General features: G+C 35.7%; 1 protein-coding gene across 1 annotated transcript in view; it reads left to right on the forward strand.

Moving 5' to 3' along the window:
• Window positions 1-683: 683 nt before the first annotated feature.
• LOC108742103 overlaps window positions 684-20,069 on the forward strand; it is a 65,138-nt gene continuing 45,752 nt past the window's right edge. The window contains exon 1 of the mRNA XM_018477137.2: window positions 684-1,213. Within this exon, the coding sequence (XP_018332639.1) occupies window positions 1,168-1,213 (46 nt within the window). The 5' untranslated portion in view covers window positions 684-1,167. The remainder of the gene's footprint in view (window positions 1,214-20,069) is intronic.

Genomic DNA, 20,069 nt, shown 5'->3' on the forward strand with positions numbered 1-20,069 from the left:
CAGTTCTTTTCTTCCGGTCTTCAGCTTTCACTCTTTTTCTTCCAGTCTTCTCATTCTTCTTCGGGTCTTCTCTTCCAGCCCTCTTCTTCTTCCAATCTTCATCTTTCACTTTTTATCTTCCAGTATTCTGCTTCAAGCTTTCTTCCAACCATCTTCTTACAGTCTTTTTTCTTATCACTCTAATCCAGTCCTCTTCTTCATTCATTCTCCTTCTCCTTCTTCCAGTGTTCTTCTTCCTAAAAAAACGGTAATTCCCCAAATGGATTAGATGAAATCAGTCATCTTCTTTGGTCTTGCTGCTAGATATATGCACTCCATCAAATCTTTGTTTCCAGTCCCCTCAGCTTCTTCGCTTAGTAAGCTAATGGGTAATTACAAACTTCCCCTTGAAACAAGGATTTAATGTTTGACCACAATCGATTACGACCATTTGGATCATCATTCAGATTCCTTTATGTAGATATACTCTTTTTGTAAAGGTTTTCGTAGTACCTGCACAAGTCTTATCGTTAGTGCACGAATCCAGCTTGCACTTGACTCCTGTCGGCTTGAGACATGGAATGGGCTCTTGAATTATTAACCAAACCATATTCACGTCCGCTTATTCGTTCGGTGCCCCATCCTCGCGGTTTCAATTGACGATAATAATAAGAATTATAAATGATTCATATTTAACTTATCGTTAGCAGCGTTATTATTAAGCGAGCGTCCGTCGCACGGAAAGTAGCGAGTGAGAGAGATTATTGTGAGCGCGCTCCAGCCCAACCGCGGATCCGCGATAGTCGCCATCCAGTCGCTCACTCGCGAAGCGTCGAGTTGGTACACTCATACGTTCATTTATTTCCGTTTTATTAATGCAACAATACAGACGAAGAACAATAGTGAAAGAGCATTTGGTGGCGATCAGTGAAGGTTTTGGACAGCAATTATTGTTCTTTAACTTTTGTCGATCGTGTTGTTCTATTATCGCCCGTGTTGTGGTTAGCAATCAAATAATATCAAAGCAATAGTTCAGTGAGTTATACAACTAATACGTACTTAATTAATTAATTAGATACATTGTTAGTAGTACGCTCTAGGGGCCGCATTTGTTTTTCTTCACTTATTAATTACATACGTTCGTAATTTTTTTATAAGTGGTACACTTAGTCAGATGCGGTGGACGATATGGCTAGGAGGCAATGCCAAAGGAATGGTTCTAGAGGAACGTCAGGTAGGTCAATGTTTGATAAATTTTATGTCTTTCCGTGTCCTGTCCTAGCAATTTTTGTATATCAATGAATGAACCCCCGGAATGGGGCAAAACTCACGGCGAAGATGTTTTCTGGCACCAGAATTTAATTCCACTTGGGTACAAAATAACTCCTTTTCACGAAGTTGTCCGAAACTATGCTGTTTTTTATTTTATGGGCTAGGATTTTCTCATTTAAGGGAAAACTTGTTTCCAAGCAATTCAATACGTTCATGCTCTCGCAGTTCTGTAAGTCCAAACTCCAAATCTTTTCTAACTTGAATGCTTTTTGTTTATTTGTATATTGTTTTCTATTTATCCCAAATTTTTTATCTTTTTATATTGTCTGAAATCGTAATCTAAGATTGTAAGGGTTAAGGGAGATGTGCTCAATAACTAATACTTATCGAATCAAAAAAGATTTGAGGGTAAGGCACAAACTCGCATTTTCTCTACCTCAAACATACAACTGGTTACATCTAGGAGGTTCGAGTTAAAGAAGGTTTAGAACTGGAATGTACATGAACATTTGTAATCGCCTTTCTTTTTCATTTTGATATCAGGAAGATGGATTTTTGTGTGGATGGATTAGTTACTTAAGATTGAAGAATTTTAAAAATCCGAAAAGGTATTGGTGCCGGAATGTTTAATAATTGATAGAATTTCTTATCAAGTATTGGTTGGTTAGTGTTAGATAACATAGTACATTCAGCACCGAAATCGGTAAGATTACACTGTGAAATAGTGCAACAAAATAAAGGCAGAACTTTGGTCTAGATTGTTTATTTCAAAAGGTCAACAATTTTGACAACAGATTTCTTCCAATGTTGAAATATATTTACCCGCTGTAGTAAAATATTTTTGATAACAGCAATATTCCCATAAATGTGATTATTAAAAATTTGTTTTAACTAAGTGCCTGTGGGAACGAATTACAGTACCTTTTTGTCCCTGTTAGGTACGTATGTAAGTCATTCTATTCGACTTGATAGGTAGAATGCTTTAATAATAATGCATATTACAAAAAAATTAGAAAAATTAAGGAATCAATGTCAGTGTCTATTTTATTTATTAAATTTCTGCTATTCTTTGCTTTCTCTTAAAAATTTTAGTTGCGAAAATTGTAATACATCTAAGAAGCTGAGTCACTGTTTTCCGTGGAACATAAAAGTGTCAAATTTGCATTGCAATTAGGTGAAAAACGGAAAACAGCTACCGCAGCATTTAGTATAATTGCAAAACAAATGCAATAATAAACACATTAACTTTTTTAGAAAGTTTATCTACTAGAAATGACCTCAGTTAAAGGTGTAAATTTTTAGGGAAATGCGATGATTAACTCAGGATAGGAAAGAGTGGAGCTGCGTGTCTAACCAGTTTTAGGACTGACGGTCTTACGATGATGACAAACGACCTCAAATTAATGAGGAAAAATTGTTGCTGCTGTTACACTCTCGCCGGGAACCGAACCCCGTACTTACGGCTTTACACGCCAATACGCTGACTACTAATCTACAAGAGGTAACAGCATCAACAACAACAATTAATGTACATACTTTAATATCATATGAAATACTTTAAGAAACTTTTAATAGTCAATTAAATAAGTTTTCGCATTATTATTATACTGAAATGTGTATATTGTTGATGTTTGGTAAGTGTAGTGTGACCAATAAAGTAGCAGTAAATTATCCTACGAATTCGCATACAGTTATTTGCCTAGGTTAAAAATTTCAAATCATGTACTTAGTATTTCACGTTTGCATAATGCATGTATAAAACTTGTCACATAAACTACTCTAGACTCTAGAGGTTACCGAATAGGAATCGATGCCTTTCACCATTGATTTAAGACAATTCTCCATCCCACATTTATCGTGAATAGGGTAAAGCAAAAATAGTAACAGTGCAGTTAAAAATCAATTGTGTGGGTCGTCGTTGGTTACTCCTCCAACTGAATGTGACACCTTGGGTTTAGGGTTTCTAAAGGTTTTTGGATTTTAGATTTTATATCCAATCGGACTGGCCAGTTACGAAAGGATTATTCCTTTCTGTTGCTTAATTTGGATGGTGGGCGATTTGCTAATGGATAGGCACATGTTTTGGTAAAAACCCAAAACCATTTAGAAATAATTAATACAGTTTTTATGTAAATGACAGTTACGTTTGTGTATTTATTACTAACACAGGAAAATCAGGTCAAGGTTGGAATCATCTTTATTATAGTCTGTTGCGAAATCCAATGCGTTGCTCGTCTTCCATTTTATCAAGCAGCTGCTCGTGTAAGAATATAAGCATAAATATCTAATTTGTTATAATTTTGTCAGAAAGTTTGAAATTATGTTAATTTTTCAACAAAGAATTGGATATTTATTAGGATTTATTATTTATTACTGGAACAATAAATCGACTAACTTCTATACCTATCACAAGGAAGAAAAAGATACCTTTATCTTTCTCGACTAGTCGCAGGTAAGGAACACTGTTGTTCCTATGTTGCATTCTCTCTATTTAAACAGCTTGAAGAGTTATGTATCGGAGTATGAATGGAATCCTGGGTAATTTTCATCGGTCAGGTTGTTTTTCGTTCAAAACATTAATATATTATATAATCTGATACCTGATATTGTGAGTTTTGACATTAGATTTAGTGACTTAAAAAGAAATCACAATTGAAAAATAAATGTGACTTTTGTTTGATTTTTTCAAAAAGTTGAATTTATAATTTTGATATATATTCTATACTGATGTCAAAATATAATTGTATGTTATTGGATTATTAACAATTAATTAAGAGCAATTATTATTTAACTAATTTTTCTTTTGCTCTTCGAGTTCTACGACCCTTAACAGTTCATAAGTACTGTAAGAAATATTTAAAACTAAATGTAGTCCATAAATAACAAGGCCATTGAAAATAATTACGCTGTTATTCCAACTGATTTTTAAAATTAACGGAAAGGAATTTTAATGTGTCTTGATAACAAAACAGTTTCGTTTGTTAATTTATTTTTCTGCGTTGTAATAACTTAAACCATTCATATACTTAATTCATTTATGTTGAACGTGGAGATTGTTACATTACCTACAGTATGTACTTTAAATGACAAATAAGCGTCAACTTTTTCGTCGCTGAAAGTGTATACGTATGCGATCTTGGAAAATTGGATTTCTCATCATTCACAGTTGCACATGGCAAAAAAAATCGATTTGTAGGTAGTTATTTATGTATCATGGTATGAATGCGGAATAGGAAAAGGTCATTCCGGAAGGATTTTATAGATCTGTAAATGACTCAGTCCCAGTAACATTAGGTTTATAATTAGGTATAGAAAGGATAGTAAATTGTGTGAAGAGGTTGAGGAGACTGGAAAGACATCAGGAAGAAAATGTAGAGGAAGAAGGTATTGAAAATAAGGACTAAAAGAGATATGATAGAGGGAGAGAGAAGGCTGTGATGAGATTCAAAATCAAAAGGAATTGATGTGGAACTGGTGCAAGAAAATGAAAGGGAAGAAAATCTAAGAAAAACAGAGGAATTAGAATATGAGGAAGGTTTTGTGGAAGATTAGCAAAGGAATTGGGTGCCAAGGTATTTAGAAGCAAGGAGAGAGGGAGATAAACATGATAGCAAACTTAAGGACAGGAAGTAAGTGTAAGGGATGTAAATATTGGAAAAAGGAAGAGGACAAACGGTGTAGGATATGCGACAAGGAGGTAGAATGTCTGTGAAGATGAGTGCTGTAAATTGGTGAATGAGGATGGGGATGGGCTAAGTCGACTGATGGAAATTTTAAGGAATAGGGGTCGTTTTATTTCAGGATAGTGACAGAGGTGGGACAAAGGAATGTAGTGAAAAGAAAGGTTAATACAGACGAGTTAAAAATAAGTGTCGGAAATGTAGAAGGATGGAAACGATATGAAATAAGTCTATTCATGAAGGATTTTGTGGGTCGTGAAATGAATCGGTGAGAGTAGTATCTTCATCAAGAAAAACAATTGCTATTTCATAGTCTAAAATAGATATTTACGAATTAAGCTTTGAAAGCAGAGTGAATAAATGTGGCTATTCCTGAAGGATTTTGTGGGTCTAGAAATGAGTCCATGTTTCAAACAAACTATTGCTTTCTTATGCGTAATCCACATTTCCACAATAAATAGAGTAAGGATTTTGAGTTTTAAGTAGTAAGAATCCTAATGCTGTAAGCTTTATGTGGGGTGTCATATATGATACTTTATGTTATTATCCACCTGCTAGTTACAAAACTGCATCATTTCAAATTTTCCCTCATTTAGTGTAATAGGTTTCTAAATGGTAAAAGTCTGGTGGTTGAACCTGTTTGCAGAGGATGTTGTAACTCATATTATCAAATCCATTTACATATTTCTGTGGGTAATTACGTTCAAATGTATTTTAATGTGACGATATTGTGCTCGTTGTTGTTGTTGTTGTTAATATGTATGATGGGGCCATTTTTGACACTAAAATCGCAACCTTGGCGTAGGCTTTAAGAACATTCACTATCAGAGCCGTACGGAACGAGTGGGCCCGATGAATAAACCGGTCGGTCCGGCGAACTTTACTCATATATCCAAACATGAAACATGTTAATGGTACTATTACGGCTTCTTAATGTCGTTTTCGATTAAAGCGTAATGCATGGTGAACAGATAACTGATATATTAACTTATAATGTGTGAGTAGAAGACGTATATTGTGTTGGTCTATAAATTGTATTATCTGTGTCGCTGTCCAACTTCGTAAAAGGGAACTGTGCAGTAGGACATTTTATATGCGCCAAATGCTGTACGTGTGGGCCGATATGCAAGTATACGATGGTGCAATTGAAGGTACCTACCTACTTATGAGAAGGTATATGCTGGATACCACCTGTCTTCAACTTACACATTGCGAGTCGTTATCATCATAAGGTCCGTCAGTCCTGAGACTGGTTGGACACGCACCTCCACTCTATTCTATCCTGAGCTAATCTTCGCATTTCCCTAAAACTAGAACATCCCACATCCTTAAGTATTTGCGAACAGTAATCTAATCTAGACTACCTCTATCCCTTCTAACTTCCGTTTCTGCCTCTAACATGTCTCTAACTAGACCTTCATGCCTGAGAAGGTGTCCTAACAACCTATCTCGCCTATTTCTTATTGACTTCCATAGAGTCCTATGTTCTCATCCTCATTCTAGTACATCTTCATTTCTAACCTTCTCTATCCAGAGTATCCTCATCATTCGCCTATAGCACTACATTTCAAACGCTTCTATCTAATAGGTCTATTTCTACCGCTTCTAACACACGTTTCTGCCTCTAATATTTCTCTGACTAGACCTTCATGCCTGAGAAGGTGTTCTAACAACCTATCTCGCCTATTTCTTATTGACTTCCATAGAGTCCTATGTTCTCATCCTCATTCTAGTACATCTTCATTTCTAACCTTCTCTATCCAGAGTATCCTCATCATTCGCCTATAGCACTACATTTCAAACGCTTCTATCTAATAGGTCTATTTCTACCGCTTCTAACACACGTTTCTGCCTCTAATATTTCTCTGACTAGACCTTCATGCCTGAGAAGGTGTTCTAACAACCTATCTCGCCTATTTCTTATTGACTTCCATAGAGTCCTATGTTCTCATCCTCATTCTAGTACATCTTCATTTCTAACCTTCTCTATCCACAGTATCCTCATCATTCGCCTATAGCACTACATTTCAAACGCTTCTATCTAATAGGTCTATTTCTACCGCTTCTAACACACGTTTCTGCCTCTAATATTTCTCTGACTAGACCTTCATGCCTGAGAAGGTGTTCTAACAACCTATCTCGCCTATTTCTTATTGACTTCCATAGAGTCCTATGTTCTCATCCTCATTCTAGTACATCTTCATTTCTAACCTTCTCTATCCACAGTATCCTCATCATTCGCCTATAGCACTACATTTCAAACGCTTCTATCTAATAGGTCTATTTCTACCGCTTCTAACACACGTTTCTGCCTCTAATATTTCTCTGACTAGACCTTCATGCCTGAGAAGGTGTTCTAACAACCTATCTCGCCTATTTCTTATTGACTTCCATAGAGTCCTATGTTCTCATCCTCATTCTAGTACATCTTCATTTCTAACCTTCTCTATCCACAGTATCCTCATCATTCGCCTATAGCACTACATTTCAAACGCTTCTATCTAATAGGTCTATTTCTACCGCTTCTAACACACGTTTCTGCCTCTAATATTTCTCTGACTAGACCTTCATGCCTGAGAAGGTGTTCTAACAACCTATCTCGCCTATTTCTTATTGACTTCCATAGAGTCCTATGTTCTCATCCTCATTCTAGTACATCTTCATTTCTAACCTTCTCTATCCACAGTATCCTCATCATTCGCCTATAGCACTACATTTCAAACGCTTCTATCTAATAGGTCTATTTCTACCGCTTCTAACACACGTTTCTGCCTCTAATATTTCTCTGACTAGACCTTCATGCCTGAGAAGGTGTTCTAACAACCTATCTCGCCTATTTCTTATTGACTTCCATAGAGTCCTATGTTCTCATCCTCATTCTAGTACATCTTCATTTCTAACCTTCTCTATCCACAGTATCCTCATCATTCGCCTATAGCACTACATTTCAAACGCTTCTATCTAATAGGTCTATTTCTACCGCTTCTAACACACGTTTCTGCCTCTAATATTTCTCTGACTAGACCTTCATGCCTGAGAAGGTGTTCTAACAACCTATCTCGCCTATTTCTTATTGACTTCCATAGAGTCCTATGTTCTCATCCTCATTCTAGTACATCTTCATTTCTAACCTTCTCTATCCACAGTATCCTCATCATTCGCCTATAGCACTACATTTCAAACGCTTCTATCTAATAGGTCTATTTCTACCGCTTCTAACACACGTTTCTGCCTCTAATATTTCTCTGACTAGACCTTCATGCCTGAGAAGGTGTTCTAACAACCTATCTCGCCTATTTCTTATTGACTTCCATAGAGTCCTATGTTCTCATCCTCATTCTAGTACATCTTCATTTCTAACCTTCTCTATCCACAGTATCCTCATCATTCGCCTATAGCACTACATTTCAAACGCTTCTATCTAATAGGTCTATTTCTACCGCTTCTAACACACGTTTCTGCCTCTAATATTTCTCTGACTAGACCTTCATGCCTGAGAAGGTGTTCTAACAACCTATCTCGCCTATTTCTTATTGACTTCCATAGAGTCCTATGTTCTCATCCTCATTCTAGTACATCTTCATTTCTAACCTTCTCTATCCACAGTATCCTCATCATTCGCCTATAGCACTACATCTCAAACGCTTCTATCTAATAGGTCTATTTCTACCGCTTCTAACACACGTTTCTGCCTCTAATATTTCTCTGACTAGACCTTCATACCTGAGAAGGTGTCCTACAAACCTATTTCTTCATCATCATCATCATAAGGTCGTCAGTCCTAAGACTGGTTGGACACGTACCTCCACTCTTTCCTATCCTGAGCTAAACTTCGCATTTCCCTAAAACTATAACAGCCCACATCCTTAACTATTTGCGAACAGTAATCTAATATAGGTCTACCTCTACCCCTCCTAACGCCTGTTTCTGCCTCTAATATGTCTCTGACTAGACCTTGAAGGTGTCCTACTAACCTAACTAGCTCCCGTAGAGTCCTCTGTTCTCCTATTTTTTCTACCTCTTCATTTCTAAGCTACTCTATTCATTGTATAATAATACCACATTTCGAACGCTTGTAACTTGTTCTTTTCCACCGCGCCCTCTGTCCATGTTTCGCAACCGTACAACGCCGCGCTCCAAACATACACCTTTAACAACCTTTTCCGAATTTCTAAATTAACCGTTCGCGAGCATAGAAGTGACTTCCTTTTATTAAAGGCTACTCGACCCTGCGCTATCCTCTGCTTTATATCCCAACTACTCCTTCCGTCCTGACATATCTGACTTCCTAGATACCATCTGTTTTATATCTCTATCTGACTTCGTAGCTACCAAAAATCAGCATACTAATTTGTCGTCTCGTATCTTTATATTGCCTCTTCCGTGCTTCTTCTTCCCTTGCGTACCTACCAGTATTTAATTAATACCTAATATAAAGAGTAATTTTTTAACTGCATTTTTACCTGTGAAATAAAACAACATAACTAAAATGATAGGAAATACATTACACACGATAATGACATAAATGAAATGATCGACCTTGTTTATTTTTTGTAGTCGTTTGTTTACGTTCGTTAGCGCATTCCTATGTCATTGTTGTTAAATTATTCGCTTGTTTTCGCGCTCTTCCTTGAATCCATATTTGTTTGATAACAAAATAAACCGTCCTAAGTTTTATTTCCCTTTTATATTGGAGACGACAGGATTTAAACTGATTTTTGATCGTTTACCGATTGATCGCTTATTTTAATAAGAGTTATTAAACTTGTAGTTGAGGTTTAAAATTTATCTGATTGGTCACTTGAAGGTCAACGAAATGCCTGGTCCTCCCGTGGGTTTCGTTAGGGAGAGAGTACGGTTAGCAGCACTTCTGTGTATCAATTTACAATCTAAATATTAAACCAAAATTTGTTGAGTGTCTAAGATAGAAAGAGTGCTACCACCTTGATATCGTAACTCGTCAGTGTCAATATTTCTTATCGTATTGTGGTATTGTTACTTCATCATATTATTTCCGTTTTATTATTTGCTTTTATTATAACGTATTACACATCTTATCAGTAGACTACGAAGTGACTCATCTTGTTTTTTTTTTTTTTTGATATAAAGGCGCAGTAGACGGTGTAATAACTACATAAAATCTATAAACATATCGGTTTACTTTATTTCGTTTCTGGTTCAATTTTATTTAGCAGAAGTGTCCAGTCTGTCACAAAAGGGCGTTTAGTAAATATGTAAAATTAACCAGTCTCTACCTAATATCGACATTATAGACTGGGAAGTTCAGGGCAACTTCAAGAAATGTATTAGTTAAGAAAAAAAGGAATTGCATCGACCGGGAAAAGAACCTGGGTCGCCGGTGTGGCAAACTAACATCGCTACCACTGAGCCATTTACGCTTTTCGTAAATTCTTGGGAAAATTAGTGACAGGATGTTCGATTTTTATTAAGCGACCACTAGACACTTAAAATAATATAAATGAACCTACTTAAAATCTTAATTGTTAATTTAAAAATAATAGTAGTTATTATTCTTCATTCATGACATATTCAATGCGCTTTATTATACACGCATATGAATTTTTCATTGAAAAAATTACATTCCTTAAAAATGTCGACCTTCGTTATCGAGGTCGACTTTTTTATTATTACTATTGTTATGTTGCTGCTGGTTTTTGTTAGTGTATTGATTGTGTGGGCTGCCGGCTACATCAATTATTTCTAGTCAGTAATAATCAATTATCAATTAAAATGACTATCAAGTTATTTTTTTATTAATAAGTACATAACTAATACTCAATAACTTTACAATATTTTACATTATTCAGATTAGTCCTAAATTCCGAATTGTAGATATTTTATAATAACCTAGGCCTAAGTAAATTTGTTAATTGACCCAATTTTACTTTGTAAATCAGTAATATGATTCATTGTTAAGCAGTTTTCCATTTCCACGGGTATGTGTTTCAATTGCCAATGACTCATCATTAGTTTCTTATCAAACATCATAAATTGTGTAAGTAAACTGCAAACAGAACAGTTGTTATATCTTTTTACGATTAATAAAATTATGACACGAAAATCGTAAATAAATTATTATGCATTTAAGTAAAGCCTTTTTACCTATTTTCTAGCTGCCATTTGCCATATTCAAATTTATTGCCCGGGCATTTTATAGAATGTTTTAGAACAAACAGAATAGCTCAAAACCCCAACGCCAAAACACGACACTGTAGTTGTCTGAAGTACTTTTCGGTAACAAAGTTACCTTCTTCAGGGACTGAAGTAAACTAAACCTAAATGAGAACTAATCCTAATTTATACTGATAGTTGTTAAGGTTCAGTGAACATGACCCGATGCCAACAAGGTAGATGTTCAATGGACCTTAACATCATCATCATAAACGTAATTANTAACAAAGTTACCTTCTTCAGGGACTGAAGTAAACTAAACCTAAATGAGAACTAATCCTAATTTATACTGATAGTTGTTAAGGTTCAGTGAACATGACCCGAAGGCAACAAGGTAGATGTTCAATGGACCTTAACATCATCATCATAAACGTAATTAAACTAATATTAGTTTTTTTCCAATCTTCATATAGAATGTTTTGATTAAAAAAAGTCATTCAGTAAAATTGCTAAATTATGTATATCCTTCTACCTACGTGCTTCGCATTTTATGTTCATAGAAGTTAATTGCTGCATGGAATTCTTAGGAATTTAGTTTCACAGCTGCATGATTGTGTTGTATGCATGTGGCTACCTTATCGTCCATCATGTTACACTCATAAATTCAGGTTATCATATTTCAAGTGCCTAAGTAGTCAGTAAATATGTGATATATGTTGGAACTTGGAACAACTACAATTACTACAATATGCAGCAGTTTTTGTTGAAGGCTATAATATTATTAAGGTAGGGACCTTTACATTGTGACTACGTTGTTTAATGACGTCGCCGAGTGCCGGCGGTCTCGCGCTTTAGGAGGCGTCATAAAGCAATAGCTTAAAATATGTAAGGGATTCCTAACCAGGACGTGAAAAGGATCTTGCATAGCGAATTTCACCGACGCCCATGGTTTTGTCACTCATGACCCAAGAGACTCTTCATGAGTTACCTCTTCTAACTCGAGCTCAATTTTGAACTTCTCCTTTTATCGGATAAATAAAATCAGCATATTTTCAATATCAGCCTCTCCCTTATTTCTTGAAGATACCATCAACCGCTTATTTACAGATACAAAAGAGAAAAAGTTAATTGTACAATGTATTGAAGGAAACAATTATTCTATCACATATCATATTCAGTTACGTAGTTTAATAAACAGATTCTAAAACGAGACGCTATTAGAATAAGTAAAAATGTAAAATTACGGTATGCGCCGATAGTGCGGTGATTACGTAATAAATTTGCCGCGAAATCTGAAAAAAAAAACAAAAATAAAAACCCATGCACGCTAACGAATGGACACTTAATACATATTCATGGGCCTTATAGTGGCTTCCAGCAGCCTGTAATTATATCACAAGTCGTTTTGCAACAGTTTTAACAAGGAAGTATCGACTATCCTTGCGCGATACCCAGTGAATGCTGCAATAAAATAATCGTCCTTATATAAATATTAACTATAATCTAATTCCAGGGTCGGACTGGCCCGGATGGCTACATGGAGTTCCTACTAATCTTTTAATGACTTAAAGGTTGGAGTTACAGGGTTTATTATTTTTTTTCAAGCTTCAGGGGTCACATATGTATATTTTATAGCCACCACACTAGCCAGTCCGGCCCTGTCCGTTCCACACGCCGTAGCCGAGTCTTCAAACCGAAAAATAAACGAAAGAAGTTATTATGAGTTATTACGTATTTTTCGCTTGCTTATGATTAGTCTCTAGAGTGGAGTTATTTTTATTTTTTTTAAATTTATTTATAGATGTCGATGCTTCCAATAATGAAATCTGCTTATTAGTTGAAGGAAAAATGATCGTCCGTGTGTCTCTAATAATGGGTTGAACGGATTTAATACTTAATGCACAGCGATCTTATATCGAATTAACAAACGAATCTATATGTAATACTTACCTGTAACATGATAAATATAGCTACTGTAAAATCATTAGAAGATTGCATGTACGTCATCGACATAGTCTGCGTGAATTAATCAGAAATGTAATAACAATAGCATGGTGAACACTTAATTGCTTCTAAAATAGGTTGTTTTAACATTAGAAATATTTTATTGTAATTAATATGATATATTAATATAAAACTACCGCATATCAATAGAAGTAACATTTTAGAAAATACTACAAATGGCGCGGTAAACGCCATCTGTAGCGCGATGCTACATTTTAGGATTACGTATATTAATACAGACCACTTCGAATTATTTTATTCGATTAAGCTAACGTGCCTATCACGTTGAGGTTGGCTACGTCGGGATTCGTTTTCAGCAAGTAGATATCCACACAAGTGGACCTTGTTGGAGCATACGTAATCCTAAAATGTAGCATCGCGCTACAGATGGCGTTTACCGCGCCATTTGTAGTATTTTCTAAAACGCGCTGTTAAGACAGCGGGTAAAAGTTGGTCTGTGTTCTGCGACGCGCTGATGAGATCCAAAAAGATCGAAATCGCCATCCGCGTCTGGCAGTTTCGACAGAATACAGACCACTTCGAATTATTTTATTCGAGAAATAACATTATTTATTTGTTTCATCGCACAATCAGCAAATTTTCGTAAAGGTTCCATGTTATTTTAGAAAATATTTTAATTCATTGTGGTCCGGATGAACGTGAATGATACACACCACGTATAGTTTCATGAATAATTATAGCGTGTGCTACTTGAGCACTAATTACGTCTTTAATAAAATTTCCGTGGTCTTTACTATTCAATAGGCAACTCAGATATAATGTTATGTAATAAATCAATATATATTATTGTGGTGTACGTCTTCACGGCGTGGGTTGGTAGCATAGACACTTGTGTCAATCCATCAATTATTTCGTATTTTGTTCACATCATGTTTACTTTCACTACATACTTATAAATCGCCATTAGCATCATTACCATCATTTCCATATTACTTCGAAAAATATCACAGCCTTGGCTTAAAAAAACTACTTTCCAAACCCTTAAATCTTCATACGTAATGTATTCTACAAATATTGCCGAAATAAGTTAGTAAATAAATTTAACAGCACGTTTTTCTCTTACATTTATTGCCTTTACATAATGTGGGTTCGAGCCAGTTTAGGAAGGCGAAGTCTGTAGAACATTGCAGGACAGAAAAAAGACTAATTTACCACCTTGTTCAGCTCAGTGTACATTATATGACAAGTTGTCCATTATTTTTGTTGTGTCTATTGATTATTTGCCAGAAAATGCTGTAAAAACAGCGCTGACAATAGGTGGCCTCTTCTTACTGAAGTATACTAAATCGCCTTCCTAATTTGACCCAATTCGATGATAGATAAATTAGAGGCAAAAAAAGATATAATTTTTCTGGTGAACGATAAATTGATTCTAAATTAAATTTACAATTTAGAAAAAAGATTTTAGGTCTAAAATGATGTCACGTATTTAGTAGAAACTGTCTTTGATACCTACAATATAGTTCCACAAATTATTGTCGCAAGAAAGGGATTGGAATTGATGAATTATTGAAATTCGTAATTGTATTATTCACCCAGAGAACAAAGCGGTTTATATTATGATTTTACAATGGCCATTAGTAATTCAAAAGTTATTTTATCGTATCAAATTAAACGCAGTAGGTACTGAAAAATCCAACTGTAGCAAGTTGCCTTTTTAAATTTAACGAACTATTGAAAACAACAATTGATTTGTCCAATTAAGGAACGCCGAAATCGCTTGTACATGATTCAGAAAACGCAGTATCCAAGTATCCATGATAATATTAGTATGAGCAACGCATTAATAAATGGTATTATTAATTTACTTACAGTTAGTTTCATTTTATTGAAACTAAAAAGAATTTAGAAAAATACAAAACATTAAATTTCTTAAAAACCTGTAAACGTAACTCTCTTTTCCCAGATTTTATGAATATTAAAGTTTCAAATAACTGTAAAGTTATTGAAAAAATAACCACTTTTGCTAAGCGTAAATGGCTGGATTTAGAATTGGATTTCTTATACTACAAAACATAGGAATATGATGAAGTTTATGTAGGAATGTCATGGAATTGAAAGACTCCTACCAAAAGGGTTCTTCCTCTCCAAACATTTTCATCCACGTCCATATGTATAGCGATCTTGCCCATTGCTTGTTCTTCATAAACATTTATGGATTTCAGTAATGCTCAACTTCAAGGGACATGTTTATCTTCTCCCAAAGTGCTAAACCGATTTTGACGATTCTTTTACCTTTGTGGTTCAAATAAGTGTGAACTCAACTTTATGTATATCATCCAGTTGTGTCTTAAAACTCTTACCATAAGGCCTCTTCCTTTCCAAACGTTTTTCTTCTCACCCATATGTTGATCTTAAAACCATCGATTTTCCTTGAAACTTTTGTGGATTCCAGCAATTCTATTTTGACGAATCTTTCACCTTTGTGGTTCGAATAAGTGTCAACTCAACTTTATAAATATCATCCAGTTGTGTCTTAAAACTTTAACGATAAGGCTTCTTCCTCTCCACACGTTTTTATTCTCACCCATCTGGTGATCTCAACCATTGATTTTTCTTCAAACTTGTAAATTCCAGCAATTCGATTTTCCCCTAAAGTGCTAAACCGATCTTGACGATTCTTTCACCTTCGTGTTTCAAATAAGTGTGAATTCAACTTTATGTATATCATCCAATTGTGTCTCACACATTGTTCTACCTGTGCTTATCTAATGTATAATAGTAGTTATACGAGGGTGGATTGATAAGTTTCCGGCCTGACCAAGAAAAACAAGGTTTTTAAAAATTTTTTTTTTTTATTTCTCAACATAATCTCCTCCAAGGCTGATACATTTCTCATAGCGGTGTTCCAGTCTATTAATGCCATCTCTATAGACTGATTCGTCAAGCTCCTCAAAATAACCATTTACAGCTTCGATTACTTCTTCATTGTCCGCAAATCTCTTACCGCCAAGCCATTTTTTGAGATTAGGGAACAGAAAATAGTCACTCGGGGCTAGGTCTGGAGAGTAAGGAGGGTGCGGCATCAATTCAAACTTTAGATCGTTGATTTTAGCCGTCGCAACGATTGACGTGTGCGCTGGTGCGTTATCGTGATGAAACAAGATTTTTTTCTTCGCCAGATGAGGTCGTTTAATTTTCACCTCGTGGCTCAAACGTTGCAATAAGTCTGCGTAGTATTGACCAGTGATAGTATTACCCTTTGCAAGGTAATCAATGTATATACGTAATACCTCTTGCATCCCAAAAAACAGTAGCCATAACCTTGTTCGCCGAAAAAATTGTTTTTGCCTTCTTTGGAGTTGGTTCCCCTGGTCCAATCCACTGTTAGACTGTTCTTTGGTTTCAGGAGTGTAGTGGTGGACCCACGTTTCGTCAACGGTTACGAATCGACGCAAAAATTCGCTTGGATTACGCTTATACAATGACAAATTTGCGGTAGAAATGTTTTTTCGAGTCAATTTTTGGTCGACTGTTAGCAAACGCGGCACCCATCTTGCACAGAGCTTTTCCATATGCAAATGTTGGTGCAAAATATGTTGCACACGTTCATATGACATCTTACAGGTCTCAGCTATCTCACGCACTTTCAATCTGCGGTCTCCCAGCACTATTTGATGAATTTTTTCGATCATATCTGGAGTTGTGACCTCAACGGGGCGTCCTGAGCGAGGCCCATCAGAGGTGCTCACACGACCCTTTTTAAACTCGGAAACCCACTGCTTAACGGTTGAATATGACGGGGAGGATGTCCCCAGTGTTGAGTCCATCTCTTTTTTAATTTCCTTCGGCGTTAACCCCTTCAAATAAAAGTATTTGATGACAGCACGATTTTCCTGCTTTTCCATTTTTACGAAAACCACAGAGGCGTCTTGTTCAGCGTGCTGTCAAACCTACACTAGCAAGGAGATCGGGCTGAAACTATAGCTACAAGCTATCCAAGGATGGTACTATAGAATGTCACCTCAAGGTAGGCCTAGTGGCGTCATCTCTTGGTTAGGCCGGAAACTTATCAATCCACCCTCGTATGTGCATGAACTAGGTTAACACGAAAATCATTGCATTCTCGAGTAACATTGTAACTTAATTCTTCTAGGAATGTAATTAAGTATATCGGGTAACGCATGTTAAAATTAGCGCGAACTTTCTACACTCTTTTGAGGAGCGGTGAAATTTATCTAGTTGCATGGACACGAAACGTTCAGGATCAAACTAATAATATTGAATATTCCCAAAATGTAGCGATACATGAAATTATAGGACAGCTGGATGTTATTCACTGCTGTCATCTTCAAAGCGAGTTCCTTGGGACACATGGAGCGATCCCAGCGCTTATAGCATGAAGGGAATGCATTATGAAAGTCTTGTTTTGTTATTGAGTTCAGACTTGCGTCAAATGTGGTTAGAGGTTGCAAGGAGCCAAATCGGGCAAGTAAAGTAGATGAGGAAGAAGTTACTTCCTTTTGTTAGAAGCGACTTAACCATGTGGTATTCTTTGTTTTATATATCTACAAAGGTAACCGGTTAAAAATCAATTTTACACCACGTTAGTTATTACCCACCGCATGCCCCATTAGTTACAAAAAGTTAATTAGTGTATACCATAAAATAATAATTTCAGTTATGACTGTCTACACTACAGAATGTGATAAATAAACCGAAGATACAATAGCACGGGTTCTTCCTGAGGCTATACCTGACGTAATTGTGAAAATGGTGCTATTGACATTTGCGTGTGTTTTATTTCAGGTAGTAAATCTGTCAAGGTACAATTTGTAATTTGCTTCACGATTATTATTATTACGCAACAACACATCTTATTTGATGGCCATCTCTTCTATTCATTAGGAACGGTATATACAACATTTATTACCATGTGCAAGTGTCTCCACATGCTCTGTAATAATCTGTAAAAATTTCGCCAAGGTGGACGACTTGCAATTTATAATAGCAATGAAATATGAAAGCGAGATTCAATGCAACATATATATTAATAGACAGATCAACATTTAGTCACTACATACTTATTACCCCCAAAGGGGCGAGGGTGAATGGTATCGAAAGAGGAGGTCTCCCCCACCACTGTACCATAAGAAGTTCGTGGCGGTCTCACCCCTATAAAAAGTTATGGGGGTTAGATGGGGGTGGGGTAGGGGGATCGAAAGAGGGTAAGGGGGATCGAAAGAGGGTGGTCACTTGAGTAAAACCCCATAAAAAATTTGCGGCGTTCTCACCCCCATAAAAAGTTATGGGGGTTGAAAGTTGATTATTTTGACAATTTTCATACACTATAATTCAAATAAAATTCAATAAAAAAAATATTTTCAAGCGGGTGGAGGTGGGGGATCGAAAGAGGGTGGTCACTTGAACAAAACCCGATAACCTAACCTAACCTACCCTATTGATAAAGATATTTAAATAATGTTTTATATAACTTTCTCAATATTTTTATGTATTTTTCCATTAGTTTTACCTTTGAATATTGTTTAAGAATGACTATATAAATATTTACATGCCTGGAAATGTATAAAAATTGGCATTTTTATTAACTTTTAACCCCTATAACTTTTTATGGGGGTGAGACCGCTAGGAACTTTTTATGGTACAGTGGTGGGGGAAACCTCTTTCGATCCCCCCCCATCCCCACACCTGAAGGGGGTGGGGGCCATCATCTAGACCTTTACCAACGTCTTTTAAGGTCTAAATTCCTGCAAAGCAAAAGGAAGAACTTACTTCGCTCGTGTTGTCTTTTCCTGCTGTAGCCTGACTAAGTTCAAGTAAAAGCAATCTTTGGGTTATATGAAAATGTTTATATTTGATGGCTTAAAATTGTATAAAACACAACTGGCATCAACCCCACCCCACCCAGTAACCCCTTGTCCCTTTTTTCTTTGTTTTTTCATAAGCATTTTAGTCATACATGTTCTATATCATTTCGTATGTTTGGAAAGTTGGTAAAACAATTATCTTATTAAAATGTGAAACCGTTACTAAAAATTATTTACTTTTACCAATTAATTAATTAATTTTAATTAATTCTGAAGCTATTTATAGAGTGATTTAAGGCATGCGCTTATAAAAACTATCTCATTCTCGTGCCGAGAAATCAGATTGCTATTGTACATAGTGTGCTAAAATTTAATTGACCGTTCGTTTCCATTATCGTTATCGTGGGTTTTCACCTAATGCTAATTAGAATTTTGTATCATTATTGCATCTGGAATTGTCATTATAAACATTTGAAACTGTGTCATTGGGCAAGAAGCTACTTTTTAGTAATGTAATGGCAAAATTTACGACGTTTGTCACTGGGACAAGGTATCGTATTTCATTCGAAAGGTTGCAGAAGGATGTCGAGTGGGTGTAGTACACACTTATTAGTCAAATGTTACGTTATGAATATCGAGTAGGTGTTGATTTCCATGGTTTTACAATAAAACAGCAAAGTGTTCACGCGATATCGAAGAATAAATTATTGAATGTTATCATGATGTAAATTAATTGTGTTTTGGAATGCGGTTAAAAAGGTGTTGTCCCACACCGAACCTAACCGAACCTTGTTTAGCCCTTATTGTTTCAAAAAAATACCAGCTGATTTTATTGGTTAATAATTTACGGTCTACAGTGTACTGAAAGGTTTGCTATTTGTAAATTTGTTTACTAAAAAGTTATATTTGAATGGCTGGGCATTACATTGAGGTTGAGGATTTCAACCCAACCTAAAATGAGTGAAGTATTAATTCTTTATACTTTTGAATAGAACAGTTACAAAGGGACAGTCAGTAAATTGGGATTTATCATATAAATTTTTTGGGTTTTTTGAGATTAAGAATTTCTCGAAAAGTTCGATTTTTTCCTAATGTACTAAACCGATCTTGACGATTCGTTCACATTCTTGGTTCAATTAAGTGTGAACTCAACATTATGCATATCATCCAATTGTCATCATCATCATCATCATCACCAGATCGTCAGTCCTAA

Source organism: Agrilus planipennis, unplaced genomic scaffold (assembly GCF_000699045.2).
Source record: "Agrilus planipennis isolate EAB-ADULT unplaced genomic scaffold, Apla_2.0 scaffold304, whole genome shotgun sequence".
NCBI lineage: Eukaryota > Metazoa > Arthropoda > Insecta > Coleoptera > Buprestidae > Agrilus > Agrilus planipennis.